This window comes from Haliotis rubra, unplaced genomic scaffold (genome assembly GCF_003918875.1).
Source record: "Haliotis rubra isolate DU_JTF1 unplaced genomic scaffold, ASM391887v1 Scf61, whole genome shotgun sequence".
NCBI classification, from domain to species: domain Eukaryota; kingdom Metazoa; phylum Mollusca; class Gastropoda; order Lepetellida; family Haliotidae; genus Haliotis; species Haliotis rubra.
The window spans coordinates 2,174,745-2,191,882 of record NW_025767313.1 but is presented as its reverse complement, the minus strand read 5'-3'; the positions used below and the strand labels follow the sequence as shown (position 1 = coordinate 2,191,882).

Here is a 17,138-nt window from a genome sequence, read left to right as displayed (position 1 = left end):
ATAGTGTAGACCAGTCAACCATCCAATAATATGTAGACCAGTAAACCAGACAGTAAACCATCAATAGCATGTAGACCAGTCAACCATCCAATAGCATGTAGACCAGTCAACCATTCAATAATATGTAGACCAGTCAACCATCCAATAATATGCAGACCAGTCAACCATCCAATACCATGTAGACCAGTAAACCATACAATACCATGTAGACCAGTAAACCATACAATACCATGTAGACAAGTCAACCATCCAATAATATGTAGACCAGTAAACCATACACTACCATGTAGACCAGTCAACCATCCAATACCATGTAGACCATCCAATACCATGTAGACCAGTCAACCATCCAATAATATGTAGACCAGTAAACCATCCAATAGTATGTAGACAAGTCAACCATCCAATACCATGTAGAACAGTCAACCATCCAATACCATGTAGACCATCCAATACCATGTAGAACAGTCAACCATCCAATACCATGTAGACCAGTCAACCATCAGTAGCATGGAGACCAGTCAACCATACAACAGCATGGAGACCATCCAACCATCCAATAATACATGTAACCAACCAACCACCCAACAGCATGTAGACCAGTCAAAAATCCAACAGACCCTGAATCAGTCAATCAACTAATAACACATGAATCTGTCAACCATCTGACAACCCATACATCAGTCTGCAACCAAAGTCAATCAATACACCAGCCAACCATGCAACAAAGTACAAACCAGGCCAACCAGGGACTGAAGGCCTCTTTCAAGACTAATGCATGTATTCAGTGATGTGCATGCATGCACGTGTGGAGATGTGAGAGCTGCTGCTTGTATTGGTCCGGACATAAGCCTGATTTACAGTGACTCACTGAGACAGGCCTTGTTTTATCCCCCTTAACGCTGATCTCTAGGCAGTAAAACAAGTACCATCTTTATATATCTTTCACGCAGGGAACTGAACCTTTCACCTTCTGCTATACCAAATACGTCACAGAGGCAGACTACCCCAACAGACAAGTTGATAGTGATGTACACAATCTACCCAATATCGACAGGGGCTGACTACCCCAACAGACCATCTGATAGTTATGTACACACAATGTACCCAATACCCCACTGGGGCAGACTACCCCAACAGACCATCTGATAGTTATGTACACACAATGTACCCAATACCCCACAGGGGCAGACTACCCCAACAGACAATCTGATAGTGATGTACACACAATCTACCCAATATCGACAGGGCAGACTACCCCAACAGACCATCTGATAGTTATGTACACACAATGTACCCAATACCCCACAGGGGCAGACTACCCCAACAGACCATCTGATAGTGATGTACACACAATCAACCCAATATCAACAGGGGCAGACTACCCCAACAGACCTTCTGATAGTGATGTACACACAATGTACCCAAATCGACAGGGGCAGACTACCCCAACAGACCTTCTGATAGTTATGTACACAGTCTATCGAAAATATCGACAGGGGCAGACTACCCCAACAGACCATCTGATAGTTATGTACACACAATCTACCCATATCGACAGGGGCAGACTACCCCAAAAGACCATCTGATAGTTATGTACACACAATCTACCCAATATCGACAGGGGCAGACTACCCCAACAGACCATCTGATAGTTATGTACACACAATCTACCCAATATCGACAGGGGCTGACTACCCCAACAGACCATCTGATAGTTATGTACACACAATGTACCCAATATCGACAGGGGCAGACTACCCCAACAGACCATCTGATAGTGATGTACACACAATCTACCCAATACCCAACTGGGGCAGACTACCCCAACAGACCATCTGATAGTTATGTACACACAATCTAACCAATATCGACAGGGGCATGCTACCCTGACAGTGATGCTGTTAGTGATGGTGCCCATTGTATTGACGGAAGTTACAACTGCTCCGTCATCAGAGGAATGTGTTGTCCCAGTGCGAAAACCAGACCTCGTCACTGTTGGTGCACAAATTGACAAAGTGGAAACATGTCAAATATTGGTCAATCTCTTACTTTAACTACTTCCTATTTACGCTTATGATCAATTCTGGAAAGATAATTTGTTTACATCCAATCTTGTGGATGTTAATCATTGTGTCTCAGTAATTTCATGGTTAGCATCCAAGGAAGAGAAAATACCCTGGATTCCAATTTCACATTCCTGAGGTAACATCTTGTCTTAATTGGCTGGCAATGACTGTCAATTACAGCAATCTGGACATGAATGTCAGTTGCTGTCAGATGTTGACAGAGACTGATTGATGGACATCTACGCCAGTCTGGCTCACATTTCACAGTATTTGTCAGGTGAACATTCAAAGGATGTTTGCTGTTATGTTAATATCAGACAATATCTGTCAACAGAGTTGTTTATTTGAAGATGCTTGGAGTTTAATTTGTTAGACAACAATTATTAAACTGTGCATAAGATAAAATCAATGCATACACAAAAATGAATGTAACTTCACTTATTGTAACTACCTGTTTACAATTTGAATATAGATCATCACCACTTATTATTTCAGAACAAACCATAATTGTCAGCATTTGGATTTTTCGGAAAAGTATTATTCTAATATTTATATCTGAAACCATTATCATCTAATCTCAAAATAAATGGTCTCTACAGGGTTGATTAACTTTAGTGTAAAAAAGGAATTGTCAAAACTCTGATATTAGTTTACTGCCTCTAACAAAACATTCTCGTTATCCATCTGCATGATCACTCGTCTCCAACTGTCAGCTTCCCCTTGTTTTTTGTAACCCACAGAAGGTCACTGTTTAAATACAGTCTGGGACAGCTGAAGTTGATACAGGAAGCTGTCTTTAAAGCTTATTGTCAACCATTCAGGAAATTGAAAATACCAACATCCCTTCATCAGTGTCCATCTCTCATCTCAGCATATGGACCAGAACTAGACACATTTTAAACCATCCAATCAAGTATATGAATCATGACTAACTTTGAACCAACAAAACATACAGTATTATCCACATGGATTTCATTAACACAGTCTGTAGATCAGAAACATTATCTACTGTGTAGTTACATCTGTGTAGTTTTTTGTCCCCATCGTTTATAGTTTCAGATATGACACATCTGCAACATCCTTTGATGCCTCTGATAATTAGAGGCATGGTAAACCCAACACTCCTTTATTGTAAGCCCGACAAAAAAATCATGAAATAAACATCAAGAATATAAGCATAAGGAGAACAGGTATGACCTTCAAATTGCCAATAAAGATAAGAGAATATGTTTGAGCATGATGATCTGTAGATTGATAAGTATAAGGTACTGGCAAGTTGGTCCCACTGGCAATGTCAGTGATGTATATAATTACTACACAAATGCTGCTGCTGCTGCTGCAGTGTGGAGATGCAACTCACAGGATGTAGGTAATGACTCCCACACTCCACATGTCGGTGGCCAGGGACAGGGGCTCGTAGCTCACCACCTCAGGTGCTGAAACAGAGAACACCCCTATCACACTCAGTCCTAATACTGTAGCTGTGGTCCACATCAGCCTTAGACTGAGAGACGGGCTCGAATCTGAGTGAGGTCCTTCAGATGTTTTATGTACAGTATTTCAATTTAGGGATGCCCTAAATGTGTATCTTGTAATATTGGGGTCATGACAAGGACCTGTAGACTTTCAGACTTCAGACTGTGAATATACTGTAATCCTATGATTAAAGTATTGGGTTGCTACATACATCATCCTACAAATCCATTATTTTACTGAAATTCATTATTATACTTCAACTTGGCATTCTGATCCAGCCATTTGTAGCACTTGATACTGTGTTTCAGATTAATTCCTGAACTGAAGAAACCTAGAAAATTAGTAATATTATCACATATTTCCTCATTGAGTATACAATGTGCCTCAGTGATCTTAACATGTCTACATGTACGCACCGACAAACTCTGCAGTTCCCATCATAGCTCGGTGTTCATCCATGGGTCGGATCTTCTGAGCCAGGCCAAAGTCGATCAGCTTAATGTCCTGACTGTTTGAGTTGAGCATCATGATGTTTTCAGGCTGGAAATTAAGGAGCAGTCATTTTATATCTTTGTAGGATTCACAAAATTCTCTTTGTCGTAGAGTGGTAGGCATGGAAACAACAGCACCATTTCTTAATGTCCTTTGATATGACACGCCCAGGAGATTGAAACACCTACCACTTTCCAGGTAGGGATGCTCTATCCAGGGTGAAATGTGTACATTGTGTTTTAAATGTAGTTAACAACTACTGGTAAGAAGACTACTATCTTAGAAGCATACAATGATGTGAAATCTATCAAGGGAAACAACTGACATGTTGAATACTCCCGGGGGAGACAACTTCTGTGTTACAATAACAAGGGTGAACAATGTCTAAAACAATTCAGACGAAAAAATCAGTGTATTCCAAACTATTTTCATTCAGAAAACAATGAAGTGAATATTCTCAAAGGTTTCATACAAAAACAACTAAAAAGGGCAGTGTAGTAAATCTAATGAAGGTGATTCATGAAACAGAGGACGACCAATGATTCACTTAGGGGAAGTGGAGCAGAATGAAGATGTAAACAAGTTAAGCAAGTTATTTTCTGTGATATAAAACCAGCAATTCCCCTTCTGTGGTGGGTATATCTGTGTTCCCATGATGACCAGCAGCATGCTCTAAGGAATTGGTAAACACATGAAAGGTCACAAAATGGGCACCTGCTTTCCCATCCCAAAGCATGAACAAAGTCATGCAACATTAAAGCATTTTATGTTGGATATATGCCAAGCATTAAATTAAATTCAGATCCACTGACTGAGACGTTTTATTACATTCATATTTCCTTTTGAAGATTTGAGTGTGATGTTCAGTTGAGATGCAAACCTAAAACCTAAATATGGATTTTGGTTTCATGCCTTTGATTCATATGAATAACTTCTGAACAACAATACTCCTTATTAAATGCTTCTTTGCAGTGGACAAACACTGTGCATTACATTCCATACATTCTCAAGTTACCGTTAGTTAATCCCTACTTCAACATTCTGATGTTGTTTTTAGTGTGTATAATGATTCTGTTTCAATAAACAGATTCCATTGCCTAAAGTTATGTCCATATTTACATAACATTTCTGTTTATATGAGATCTCCAGTATAATAAAAAAGTACCTGTTTTCTTAACCTAACCTCCCAGTAGCCCGAGTTAACTATAAAATAAATATACCATATTTTTTCACCTAAGATTAAAATGTGCACTGTATGCTTGGATCTCGTGCATGCTGATCAGTTAAACCGTATATCAACCTAGGCCACAATTTCTTTCTGGCAAAGCTTAGATGTGCAATCATTTTTTTTTTAATTATAAAATCCAGGATTGATCAGGTAACCCATGGAACAACATTTGTTTGTAGTTTTTACCTTAAGGTCGAGGTGTGCAATGTTTTTATTATGTAAATGTTGGACTCCTTCCAGGATCTGTTTGATGAAGGCTGAGGCTTCCTCCTCCCCGAGATGGTCCTTCTCTGAGATGTAGTCAAACAGCTCGCCACCTGACACACTGAAACACAGATCATTGATAGCATGAGAGTTTCTTCAAAAGAGGTCAGTCCCCTAAACAGAGGTCTGTCCCTTAAACAGAGGTCAGTCCCTTAAACAGAGCTCTGTCCCTTAAATAGAGGTCTGTCCCTTAAATAGAGGTCAGTCCTTCAACAGTGGTTAGTCCCTTTAACAGTAGTCAGTCCCTTCAACAGAGGTCAGTCCCTTAAACAGTAGTCAGTCCCTTCAACAGAGGTCAGTCCCTTAAACTGACTCTTTAAAAATAGTCAGTTTCCTTTAACAGTAGTCAGTCCCTTCAACAGTGGTGAGTCCCTTTAACAGTAGTCAGTCCCTTCAACAGAGGTCAGTCCCTTTAACAGTAGTCAGTCCCTTCAACAGAGGTCAGTCCCTTTAACAGTAGTCAGTCCCTTCAACAGAGGTCAGTCCCTTTAACAGTAGTCAGTCCCTTCAACAGAGGTCAGTCCCTTTAACAGTAGTCAGTCCCTTCAACAGTGGTGTGTCCCTTTAACAGTAGTCAGTCCCTTCAACAGAGGTCAGTCCCTTTAACAGTAGTCAGTCCCTTCAACAGAGGTCAGTCCCTTTAACAGTAGTCAGTCCCTTCAACAGAGGTCAGTCCCTTTAACAGTAGTCAGTCCCTTCAACAGAGGTTAGTCCCTTTAACTGTAGTCAGTCCCTTCAACAGAGGTCAGTCCCTTAAACTGACTCTTTAAAAGTAGTCAGTTTCCTTTAACAGTAGTCAGTCCCTTCAACAGTGGTGTGTCCCTTTAACAATAGTCAGTCCCTTCAACAGTGGTGTGTCCCTTTAACACAAGTCAGTCCCTTCAACAGTGGTTAGTCCCTTTAACACAAGTCAGTCCCTCCACCAGTAGCAAATCTGTCGCTTCAACAGTGGTCAGTCCCTTTAACAGTGTTCAGTCACCTTCAATACTTGTCAATATCAACAGTGTTCAGCCTCTTCAACAGTGTTCAATCCCTTCAACAATGTTCAGTCATTTCAACAGTGTTCAGTCCCTTCAACAGTGTTCAGTCATTTCAACAGTGTTCAGTCCCTTCAACAGTGTTCAATCCCTTCAACAGTGCGCAGTCACTTCCATACTTGTTAATAATACCAACAGCGTTCAGTCCCTTCAACAGTGTTCAGTCCCTTCAACAGTGTTCAGCCCCTTCAACAGTGTTCAATCCCTTCAACAGTGTTCAGTCACTTCCATACTTGTTAATAAGTATCAACAGTGTTCATTCACTTCAACAGTGTTCAGTCTCTTCAACAGTGTTCAGTCCCTTCAACAGTGTTCAGTCTCTTCAACAGTGTTCAGTCCCTTAAATACTTGTCACTCCAACAGTGTTCAGTCCCTTCAATACTTGTCACTCCAACAGTGTTCAGTCCCTTCAATACTTGTCACTCCAACAGTGTTCAGTCTCTTCAACAGTGTTCAGTCCCTTCAACAGTGTTCAGTCTCTTCAATAGTGTTCAGTCTCTTCAATACTTGTCACTCCAACAGTGTTCAGTCCCTTCAATACTTGTCACTCCAACAGTGTTCAGTCCTTTCAATACTTGTCACTCCAACAGTGTTCAGTCCCTTCAACAGTGTTCAGTCTCTTCAACAGTGTTCAGTCCCTTCAATACTTGTCACTCCAACAGTGTTCAGTATCTTCAACAGTGTTCAGTCCCTTCAATACTTGTCACTCCAACAGTGTTCAGTCCCTTCAATACTTGTCACTCCAACAGTGTTCAGTCCCTTCAACAGTGTTCAGTCTCTTCAACAGTGTTCAGTCCCTTCAATACTTGTCACTCCAACAGTGTTCAGTCTCTTCAACAGTGTTCAGTCCCTTCAACAGTGTTCAGTCTCTTCAACAGTGTTCAGTCCCTTCAATACTTGTCACTTCAACAGTGTTCAGTCCCTTCAATACTTGTCACTCCAATAGTGTTCAGTTATTTCAACAGTGTTCGGTCACTTCAACAGTGCCTTCAACATTATCATAAAAACTGACAACTACACAGACTAATATGGACATATTCACATTTTATATATTATAACGGAAAACAAAACATACAGAACCTTTCCTGCAATATGAGGGTCAAGGTAGCATACATTTATGAGGATCATGCATGTCATTGAGAACATTCAAATGCCTAAGCAGTCTCAATGACTATCTATAATAGTGTTTGAAATCAAGCATGAAAATCAAGGAGTCCCTACCATCATCCTCTTATTAAAGGTTAAGATTCAGGATGTCCTTATCTTGGAAAATCCTTTGAGGAGTCATGAACGACCCCTGATGATGACGCACGCACGCACGGACACCCTTGTTTGGATAGAGTGACATTTTAGATGCACACATCCAAATGTTGATGGCCAGAATTAAATTGACCATGTGACATATATTTTGCAATAAGTTAACTCGGTTTGTTATGACAAAGATGGATTGAAATTTAGGGGGGATAAGGGGTTGTCCCCACTTCTCATAAATTTTCCTGCAGTGCGGTGACGCATCAGTTTCTGGCTTTCCTGGTCCATGCCCATATAGCTGACATAACTGTGTGAAAGGCAGACAAGTGGAGAAGGGCACCGTATAGGGAAACACCTCTGCACAAACAGACTAGAATAGAAAAGGGCTACAACTCTGCACATACTGCCTCATGAAAAATGGGAGGTAACTCTGCACTGGCAGACCACTGGTTCACCATAGTGAGCCAATGAATGCGTTGAATTGTAGCAGTATTCCAGCTATATGGCGGCAGTCAGTAAATAATCAAGTCTGGACCAGAGTGAGTGAGTGAGTGAGTTTAGTTTTACGCCACACTCAGCAATATTCCAGGTATATATGGCGGCGGTATGTAAATAATCGAGTCTGGACCAGACAATCCAGTGATCAACAGCATGAGCATCGATCTGCGCAATTGGGAACCGATGACAACCAAGTCAGCGAGCCTGACCAACCGATCCTGTTAGTCGCCTCTTACGACAAGCATAATCACCTTTTGTGGCAAGTATGGGTTGCTGAAGACCTATTCTACTCCGGATCTTCATGGGTCAAGTCTGGACCAGACAATCCAGTGATCAACAGCATGAGCATCGATCTACGCAACTGGGATAGGATGACATGGGTCAACCAAGTCAGCGAGTCTGACCACCCAATCCCATTAGTCGCCTCTTACGATAAACATGGGTTACTGAAGACCAATTCTAACGTGGATCTTCACGTGTGGTTCACCATAGCCCCCTGGGATTTCACATTGTTCATTTGATGAAATGCACCAGTATACCATCTCACTCCATGAATAGCATCTCAAGAAGTCATATAACTTTTATACATGTAATTACCTAAGTTCCAAAGGTATTAAAAACTGTGATATTAATTTGCATTAATACACTACATGTGTGTGATATGTTGTCTAGACGACTGCAAGATGACATATGTGAGTGTCTCCTCCATCAACACAAGCAGGCATGGGTCAACTTCCCAGTTAGACCATCTCACACATTCCCATACAGCTCAGGGCAGAACCAGCACTTTGTACATAGTCAGATACCATGAATTACAGAAATACTGCCTCAATAGGCTCTTACATACCACCAGCCAAATCTCATGAATCACCATTGATGGTTTTCATTCAGGAAGCTAAGTGCTAGCAAATTTCTCCCAATGACTCTGCTCTGGGAACTATTGTAGCACAATACCATGAGATTAGGTATGACCTTACTTTTTCATCTTTATATTAATCATAGTTATTAACAAAGACTGTTAAGACACGTTAACATGAAATTCTTTTTGAAGTATCAGTAGTATTTCTGGAAGTTTAATAAGACACATGTGACGACAAAAAAAACACTATAACTATTAATATGAACTATCTAGATGACATATGCAAAAATCAATAACTGACTCTTAGCCAGTGTTGAAACAGTCATTATGTACTGTAGCTAATTAGCTTTATCTATGTAAATGACATCAGTAAAATGTTCCACCATATGTTGAATGTCTCCGTCTCTATACATACATTAGGACTGGCTAAAAGACTGATAATAATGAGAAATATTGTTGATGGGAATAATCAGTCATGATTGTCAATATGAAATGTGTCACTAATAATATCTTACAAAAGCTATTGCGATGAAATTAAGTTATTATAACTTGCCTAAACAGACATGTGCCTAAGACGGAATAAAATCTGCCAATCCTGTTTTGCAGACTAAATACACTTCTTGCTTGTAGTTATAAGTAATCCATGTATAAATATGTTACTACACAATTGTGACATGATACATGTTGATTTCTTTTGCGTCTGCTCAGATACTTCTCCGATATTTATCGATAATCAATCTCTTTAGTGAATGGTCATCAATTTCTATGATCTATATTGATAGGCAGCCCTTTTAGACATATTGAGAAAACATGGGAACATGTGTCTCAACCACACTGTACATAACATATAAGGTACAAATGCCTTCTACTTGGGGAAATAGAATCCTAATAATACATGAAAGTAGACAGATGCACCATGGATCTAGAATAACAATGAACCCATAAGCATTAATGGTCTAATGACGGTACTTGTATATGGCATCCTTTAATTCCAATGAAAGGCAGTACAGCTTTGAACCAGAAAGCAGCACATGACTCTAATTAATTAAATTACAAACTCATATTTGCCCTTTCAGTTTTATGACTTCAATTTTCTTGTATGGTCAAAAAAACAACTGCCACATTCAAGCTGATTTTTACAAGAAAATTCCACGCTTCTTCACTGTAACCTTGGCTTCATAAAGAAGTCCCTCATGACCTTTACCGATTAAGGTCCTAGAGTATGACGTGGCGCAAAAAATCAATGACCTACTGTAAAAGATTCTTGTGTTAGTTGATTTCTAAGCTTAAGTCAGGTGTTTGATCACATTCTGACAAAAATTAAGCATCCAAATGTTCATGGGCGCATAACATGAAGAAATGACTGTTTAGTGAAGTCAGTCATGTGTACGTCACAAATTCACTGTCTCCAAACGTGTGAGTTTTATTGTTTGCCAATAAGAGGTATTAATGTCAGACAGTGCTGATATCTGAGGGCATTTGCTGCCAATCGAAATAAAAGTTCAAACTGATTGATCAAAGGCTTTAATATCCCCAGTGATTAAATCATTAAGGCATCAATGTCAGTTTGACCCATTTCCCATGTTCCTTTTATGTCAAGTGCTTAGTGTTTTGGAAGGAACTGCACTGATAACAAGCTGTTATGAGTTTTTTACATTGATCAGTGAATTACTGTAATCAGAGCATGACTGTTGTTGATGAGTGTTTACTGCCTAGCTATAATACCACACCTACTAAAATGCTAGTCTCCAACATCACTGACAAAGGGTAATGAACAGCCTCTTGATGTATAACTGAAATGGACGTGCATTTACTGGGTGCTTCACACGTCAAATTAATGCATCATGTACATTTCAAGAAACTGCTGTATCATTACAAGGTGCTGAAATATGAATCATACGTCCTGTCACTGAACTGATCTCTGATGTTGACTCTAGGTCTCGGACTTGCACTAAATTCCACTAACAATTTGGTTTCTGTTTAATGCCCAGGCCTAACTATGTAATGATTTACATCTGTGACCCGTAGAGTGAGACGACACACATCAAAGCTGGAGGATGAAATCTGCATTACTGGAATGGCGTTTTGTTCTGTAGATGTCATATTTTGAGGAAGTGGAGGGTGTTAAGCTCATCAGTTCAACAGACAGTTGGAGATGAAAGGATGTAAAAAGGGTTGCAATAAAACAATATCGAATTCTGATGAATTATTCTTCTGATCTTGCTAGAGATATTTTAACACAACTGGCTATTTGAATATTGGAGAATGAAGCTGAAAACCTGGGAAACTTCACAGCTGTTGTAGGCTTCCACAACAATGGCGGCTGAGGTTGCAGCACTAAAGTTGTGAATGCTGGTTCATCTCTACTCAGACAGTTGGACATGTGTATGTATCTACACAAAATGCTGCTAATCACCGTTTTTAAACACAACACATTCAACTTGTATTTTGCTACTATAGGTAGGCCTGACTATAACAAGGCGGCTATGCTGTTTTTAGGGAAAGGGCTGATTAATCCCTTTTTTCCAATTGTGATTTAATTCTTCAATTTAGAGAGAGACCCGAGTTCCACAGCCATTGCCCTTCCTGTCTTCCAGACATAATTAGAGCATGTTTGAAACTTACACATTGTATCTGTGCACTAACAGTCAAGGTTAATGATAGATTGGTTGCAGTGAACTTAGACTAACAACTAGTCTCTGAAATGAACATATTTTACAGAAAAAAAGTTCATAGTAAAAAATTTAAAAATATAATGAAAAGGAGCCCTGAGACTTTCTTCATTTCAGAAGCTGAGGAAATCTAGACTTGCCACATTTTCTAGACTTGCGTGGGCTTTCTTGGATATATTTACTTCAGGGTCTGTACGACAGATTACAGTGAACTGTCCAACAGGTCTAAGCTTAGTGCACCGATTAGCTTCCAAGGCATGATGTGATATATATATATAACCAGGCTGATTTTCCTATTAGTAACACTGTTAGACACAGGCTTCTCTGGGTAGTGTATATTGTCTGACTGACAAGCTGTCATCAGATCCATGCTTGTTATTGTCTTGGGAGAAACACTGGAAACTATACAGCTGTATACATAAAGCCTACACTTTGTAAAGCTATTAATAAGCTTATATCATGTCTGGTGTAGGTTGAAAGTGCATTATCTATACGATATCATGCATGGATACAAATGTCACTGTTCCCAGTGTTCACTGTGAAAGGCTTGCAACTCCTTTCAACCTGATCACTAGATCCCCACACAACACACGCTGGTGACATCATGTACGCTATCTCCTTCACCAAGCTGTCAAAATATGTCAACTGAGGATCCAGTCAACAACCTTACACTACACCAATCAGGATAAACATCAGTAATTGACAACAATCTCCTCACAACAATATAAACAACATTAATCCATGCCTGCAGTCAGCAATACCTGGCAGGGTATCAAAATATTAACCCTATTTGGGCTCAGTTTGTTCTAGAAAAGACTAAGCGAGTAAAGTTCACATTGCTAAAGAAGAAGGCGAGTGGCTGAGTCAATATTGATAGATCTTAGTCATTCCTTCTCCTTGCCCCGTTAGCTAGGGTACTGGGGGCAATCACTTTCTTTCAGCTTGTTCAGGTATAGGGCAAAAAAGCCTTCACTAAGTATACCAGAGTGGGTTTGGATATTATACAGTCCATTGACACGGTGGGTTAACTGTGTATTGTGGGGTCAGTTGTTGACAGCAGTCAGCTTGCTGGAGCAAATAACATGGGTGTTTAATATAACAAGGTGAAAATAGGCCAATCTGGATTTCAACAGGTGGGAAACTAGATAAATCTTGAGATAATTTGTTGAAAAGGTTTGAGATATAATGCACTAGTTAAAGTATAAGGGAGCTGTCAGTGACCTCCACTGTGGCAGCTGTGGAGGTGTGGGCATGTTTGGTCTGTGTCTACATGCCATGATAATATTGCACATCTTTCAAAAGTGAGCTGTGCAAATAGAGGTCAATATTCTATGAGATTGATAGTCAGTGTGTATATTTATATTTAAGAATATAATTACAAACATGATGGATTTTCAGTGAGAAATGTTCGCTGCAGATCACTAATGATATGTAAATGTATTCTCCACTGAGTGACTGACAAGTACAATCTGTTGGATTAAGATCAATTTCAAGGGCCATCTTGTTGACATGATTCTTAGACTGGTTTGTCGTGGTTAATGATCAGTTTGTGAAAACCAAATCTGAAGCCATTCAATTAGCAAATTGAAAATGGCAAAGGGTAAGTTGATTAGCTGTTTCATATTATTTTGTCCTGTGTTAAGCAATATTATTTGAATAGCATTTTTAATTATCCAGAACACGATGTAATATCTAAAATACTTCACTCACTCCTGATCACTATCAATATACCACTCAAATCCATATAACAATGATATCAAGCACATACTTAGCTAAATTTTACCCAGGAGTTACACTCAGAATATCAATCAAAATGGCTGATGTTGGATTTTATTGACATTCCTGTCACTGACAGATCACGAGGAAAAAAAATACTCAAGTAAGAAATTCATATTCCATGATTTTTCCATGACCTTTATAACAATTTCCTATTTTCAAATACCACTCCAAGCCTGGAAAACTCAAATTCCTCGACATCTTCAAGATTTCAGACTTGTACAAAGCCTGCGCTAGAACCTGACGAATATATTTTAGGAAGATGCTCTGTTGAAAGTTTCTTTAATAATTAATGCTATCCGTATCAAAAACACATAAACATGATGAAGGTAACAGGGAATGCCCCTATCGCTGGGACACACAGTAATGGCCTAATAAAGAAGGACTACCGATCTTTCATGTATTTTTGACTCCTAACCAACAAGGTCTCTGTTGGAAATTGAAAGATAAGATTAAACTCCTCAGTGGATCCTTTAATTCAAAGAGAAGGAAATCATTTAACTCCCACAATACATTATTCTAAAATACACTTAATTGATTCATGGAATATCTGATTTAGCCACTTGCAATAAAATACACTATCAGCAGACCATAAGGCAGTTCCTAGCCCTTTGGAAAACATCCAACATTGCTTGTATCTAAGCCTCTTGAAGATTTTAGAGATCTCTGTTTTCTAAGCGAGCAAAGAGGAGGTATCATGTGGGTTATCAGGGGGGGAGTGGGATCTGGGCAAGTTTCACATTTATCAATGATAAAGAACCAGGAATAGAAAAGTGACTACCTGCCTCTCATCACAGATAATCTGTCTCCCTGGGGGTGACTAGGACACTCTAGTGGGAGATACCTGTGTATCTGCCACCTTAACAACGGCATAGAGGCAACTGTTACAGGAAGTTGGACAATGTAGAACACCATGGACAGGATATGGAAGATGGCCCACTCAGAGATCACTGTCATAGATCTGTTAGATTCATGAAAGCTTTGTCATACTGACTGATTTCAAAAACTACTCTCAGAATGAACATTTAATTGTCATTGCTGTTGTTTATATTTTTAACTGAAACCCATGTTTGATCACCTCAAGTATATAAGCTTTTGGTTCAGAGATGAAAAACAAGAAGCACAACTGTAGCCTGGCTGTAGCATCAAAACCAACTCTACTATCATATGTGTTGGCTTTGCAAATATCTATATTTGGGCTGTTATGATTCACATGCTGTGACACACATGCATGCACACATGCACTGCCTATTGAAAGCTCGAAGATCTCTTTTTCAAAAAGTTGCTTCTGGAGCTCAGATTGATAATGTCAATCCACTGAATCTGTTTCTCTAAATGACTGCAAGTTGAAACAAACTGGAACATAATGCCCTTGAGGGTTCGGATCAATAACTCGTATATTTGGGACCTGTGGGACCTCAGTAGGACCCGAGTACCAACTGCATGATCAGATCGTTTTATACACACATGTATGTTTTGCCACAGCTCTGTCAATACGGTACATTTTGCATGCTACTTTAGAGACCTATAGCTCTTTTTCCTAGAAGGGTTTTGTTGGATGGGGAGCTATGTAGAATTTTGACTGGTCGCAGTCCTAATGTCCTCAAACCCCTAGTATGCAAACAGAAAATCCTGTTCACAAAAAGTAAACCCCGTTTCAGTTCATCCCCACAAATTCACCTCCTCCAAAATATTCCCTTTGAACATGAACTTAGTGACTATGTGGTGACAGTGTTTGATACAATTGTTGGAACAAAGAAATACATAGATACTTACAGTTCAAGAACTAGTATGACCTCTGTCTTTGTTTCATACACATCATAGAGGCTGATAATGTTGCTGTGGTCCACCTCCTGAAGCAGATCAATCTCCTTCTGTATGTCCTCCATCTTGGCGCCTCGCCGTCCACCTCCACGCCGCTTCCGGATGAACTTGGCGGCATATTCCACGAGTGTCAGCCGATGGGAGCATTTCCTCACCACAGCAAAGTGACCACTGCAATGAAATAAACAGATCTGATCACCATATCTATGTGTACATGGCTGTCCTTTATTGAGAAAAATTGAATATACCTGGATGCTACCGGAGCGTTCTTCAAAAGCAAAATGACCATGAGTGAGTGAGTTTGGTTTTAGTCAGATTCGAAAAGACTATTTCATTAATATTGTGGTGTGTCAGCTAGACTCAGCTCAATGCTTGAGTGAGTGAGCGAGTGAGTGAGTTTAGCTTTATGCACCACTTAGCAATATTCCAGCTATATGGCAGCAGTCTATAAATAATCGAGTCTGTGACAATCCAATGATCAACAGCATGAGCATCGATCTACGCAACTGGGATGTGATGACATGTGCCAACCAAATCACCGAGCATGACCACTCGATCCCGTTAGTCGCCTCGTATAACAAACATGGGTTACTGTACATCAATTCTAACCCAGAACTTCACGGGTCCTCAATGCTTGAGGAATGTTATGCAACAATTAGTATTAGCCACTTTAATGAAATCCATGAGCACTGATCAGGTGGTATGGTGCTGAGCAAGCCTAAAGCAATCCTCAGTTTGTGGCATCCATTGGGTTTCCCATGGTGTACATTCAAGATGCACAGTTCATCAGGATGTGTGCGATCTTGCTCATTGTGGTATTAAACCACTTATGATAATAGGGAGAAAAATTTAAAGTAAACTTCGTAAAAGGTTTTGTGTTTTCAAGAACCCATCTGTACAATGACAAACATCCTCTTTCTGAGATTTGCAGGAGTCAAACACAAATTCATGCTCTAATTTGTTCACATTGTTAATAATAGATGGAGTTATTTGATCTAATTATTTTTCGCAGATGAAGCAGACACAAATGTCTTGACCATGTTTGACCACGACATAACATAATAAAGTTATTACAAAAAATACACTCTTAAGCTACAATGTTGAATTGTAATTAGTTAATTGCTGGAAGTATCTCGTCTAAACAGACCCTCATTCTCAGGGATCATGAAGCATGCTATTTCTGTCCCCCCAAATCCAGACCATATTAAACCTTCAGGGCCAGTACCTGATGTTGTATGCAGGGGCACGACTAAAGACAATCTGTAGCTCTATCAAATCACTGCAGACACTCAACATCTATCATGTCTAAGATGTGTTACTGGATGTCATGATAGTGACAGTACAATCAGCTTAGGGTTGATCTGGACCTCATCAAGCCAATAAAGAAGGAAATGTGGAGTCACCAGTGCTAAAGAAGAACACTTACTGGAGTAACTCTACCACTAGGACAATTAAATTTGTTTCTAGCTGTCATCACTGCTTTAACACACATATTATCACATACAATAGAACTGTAGAACTTAGATTACCTAGATCACTTAGAGCACTATAAAAATGTCTTACTAGATTTTACAGCTTGGCTTGCAGATAAATATGTGATACATATTACCCTTGTTGGTTTGAATGGTAATATTTTAGAACAATATTAAAACACTTGGTTGATTCCGCATATAAAAATGTTGGTCCTTACAT

At 39.5% G+C, this 17,138-nt stretch overlaps 1 protein-coding gene and 1 long non-coding RNA gene across 3 annotated transcripts in view; one reads left to right on the top strand and one right to left on the bottom strand.

Moving 5' to 3' along the window:
- LOC124255807 (death-associated protein kinase 1-like) overlaps positions 1-17,138 on the bottom strand; it is a 149,178-nt gene that overhangs the window by 100,464 nt on the left and 31,576 nt on the right. For both annotated transcript variants that reach the window (XM_046689740.1, XM_046689739.1), the window contains exons 2-5: positions 15,399-15,617; positions 5,452-5,590; positions 3,962-4,085; positions 3,430-3,505 (exon numbers count right to left, since the gene is read on the bottom strand). In XM_046689740.1, coding sequence (XP_046545696.1) covers positions 3,430-3,505; positions 3,962-4,085; positions 5,452-5,590; positions 15,399-15,617 — 558 coding nt within the window. The remainder of the gene's footprint in view (positions 1-3,429; positions 3,506-3,961; positions 4,086-5,451; positions 5,591-15,398; positions 15,618-17,138) is intronic.
- Positions 12,862-15,649, top strand: LOC124255808. The gene is made up of 2 exons (XR_006892766.1): positions 12,862-12,979; positions 15,447-15,649. It is a non-coding gene; the product is annotated as an uncharacterized LOC124255808 (long non-coding RNA).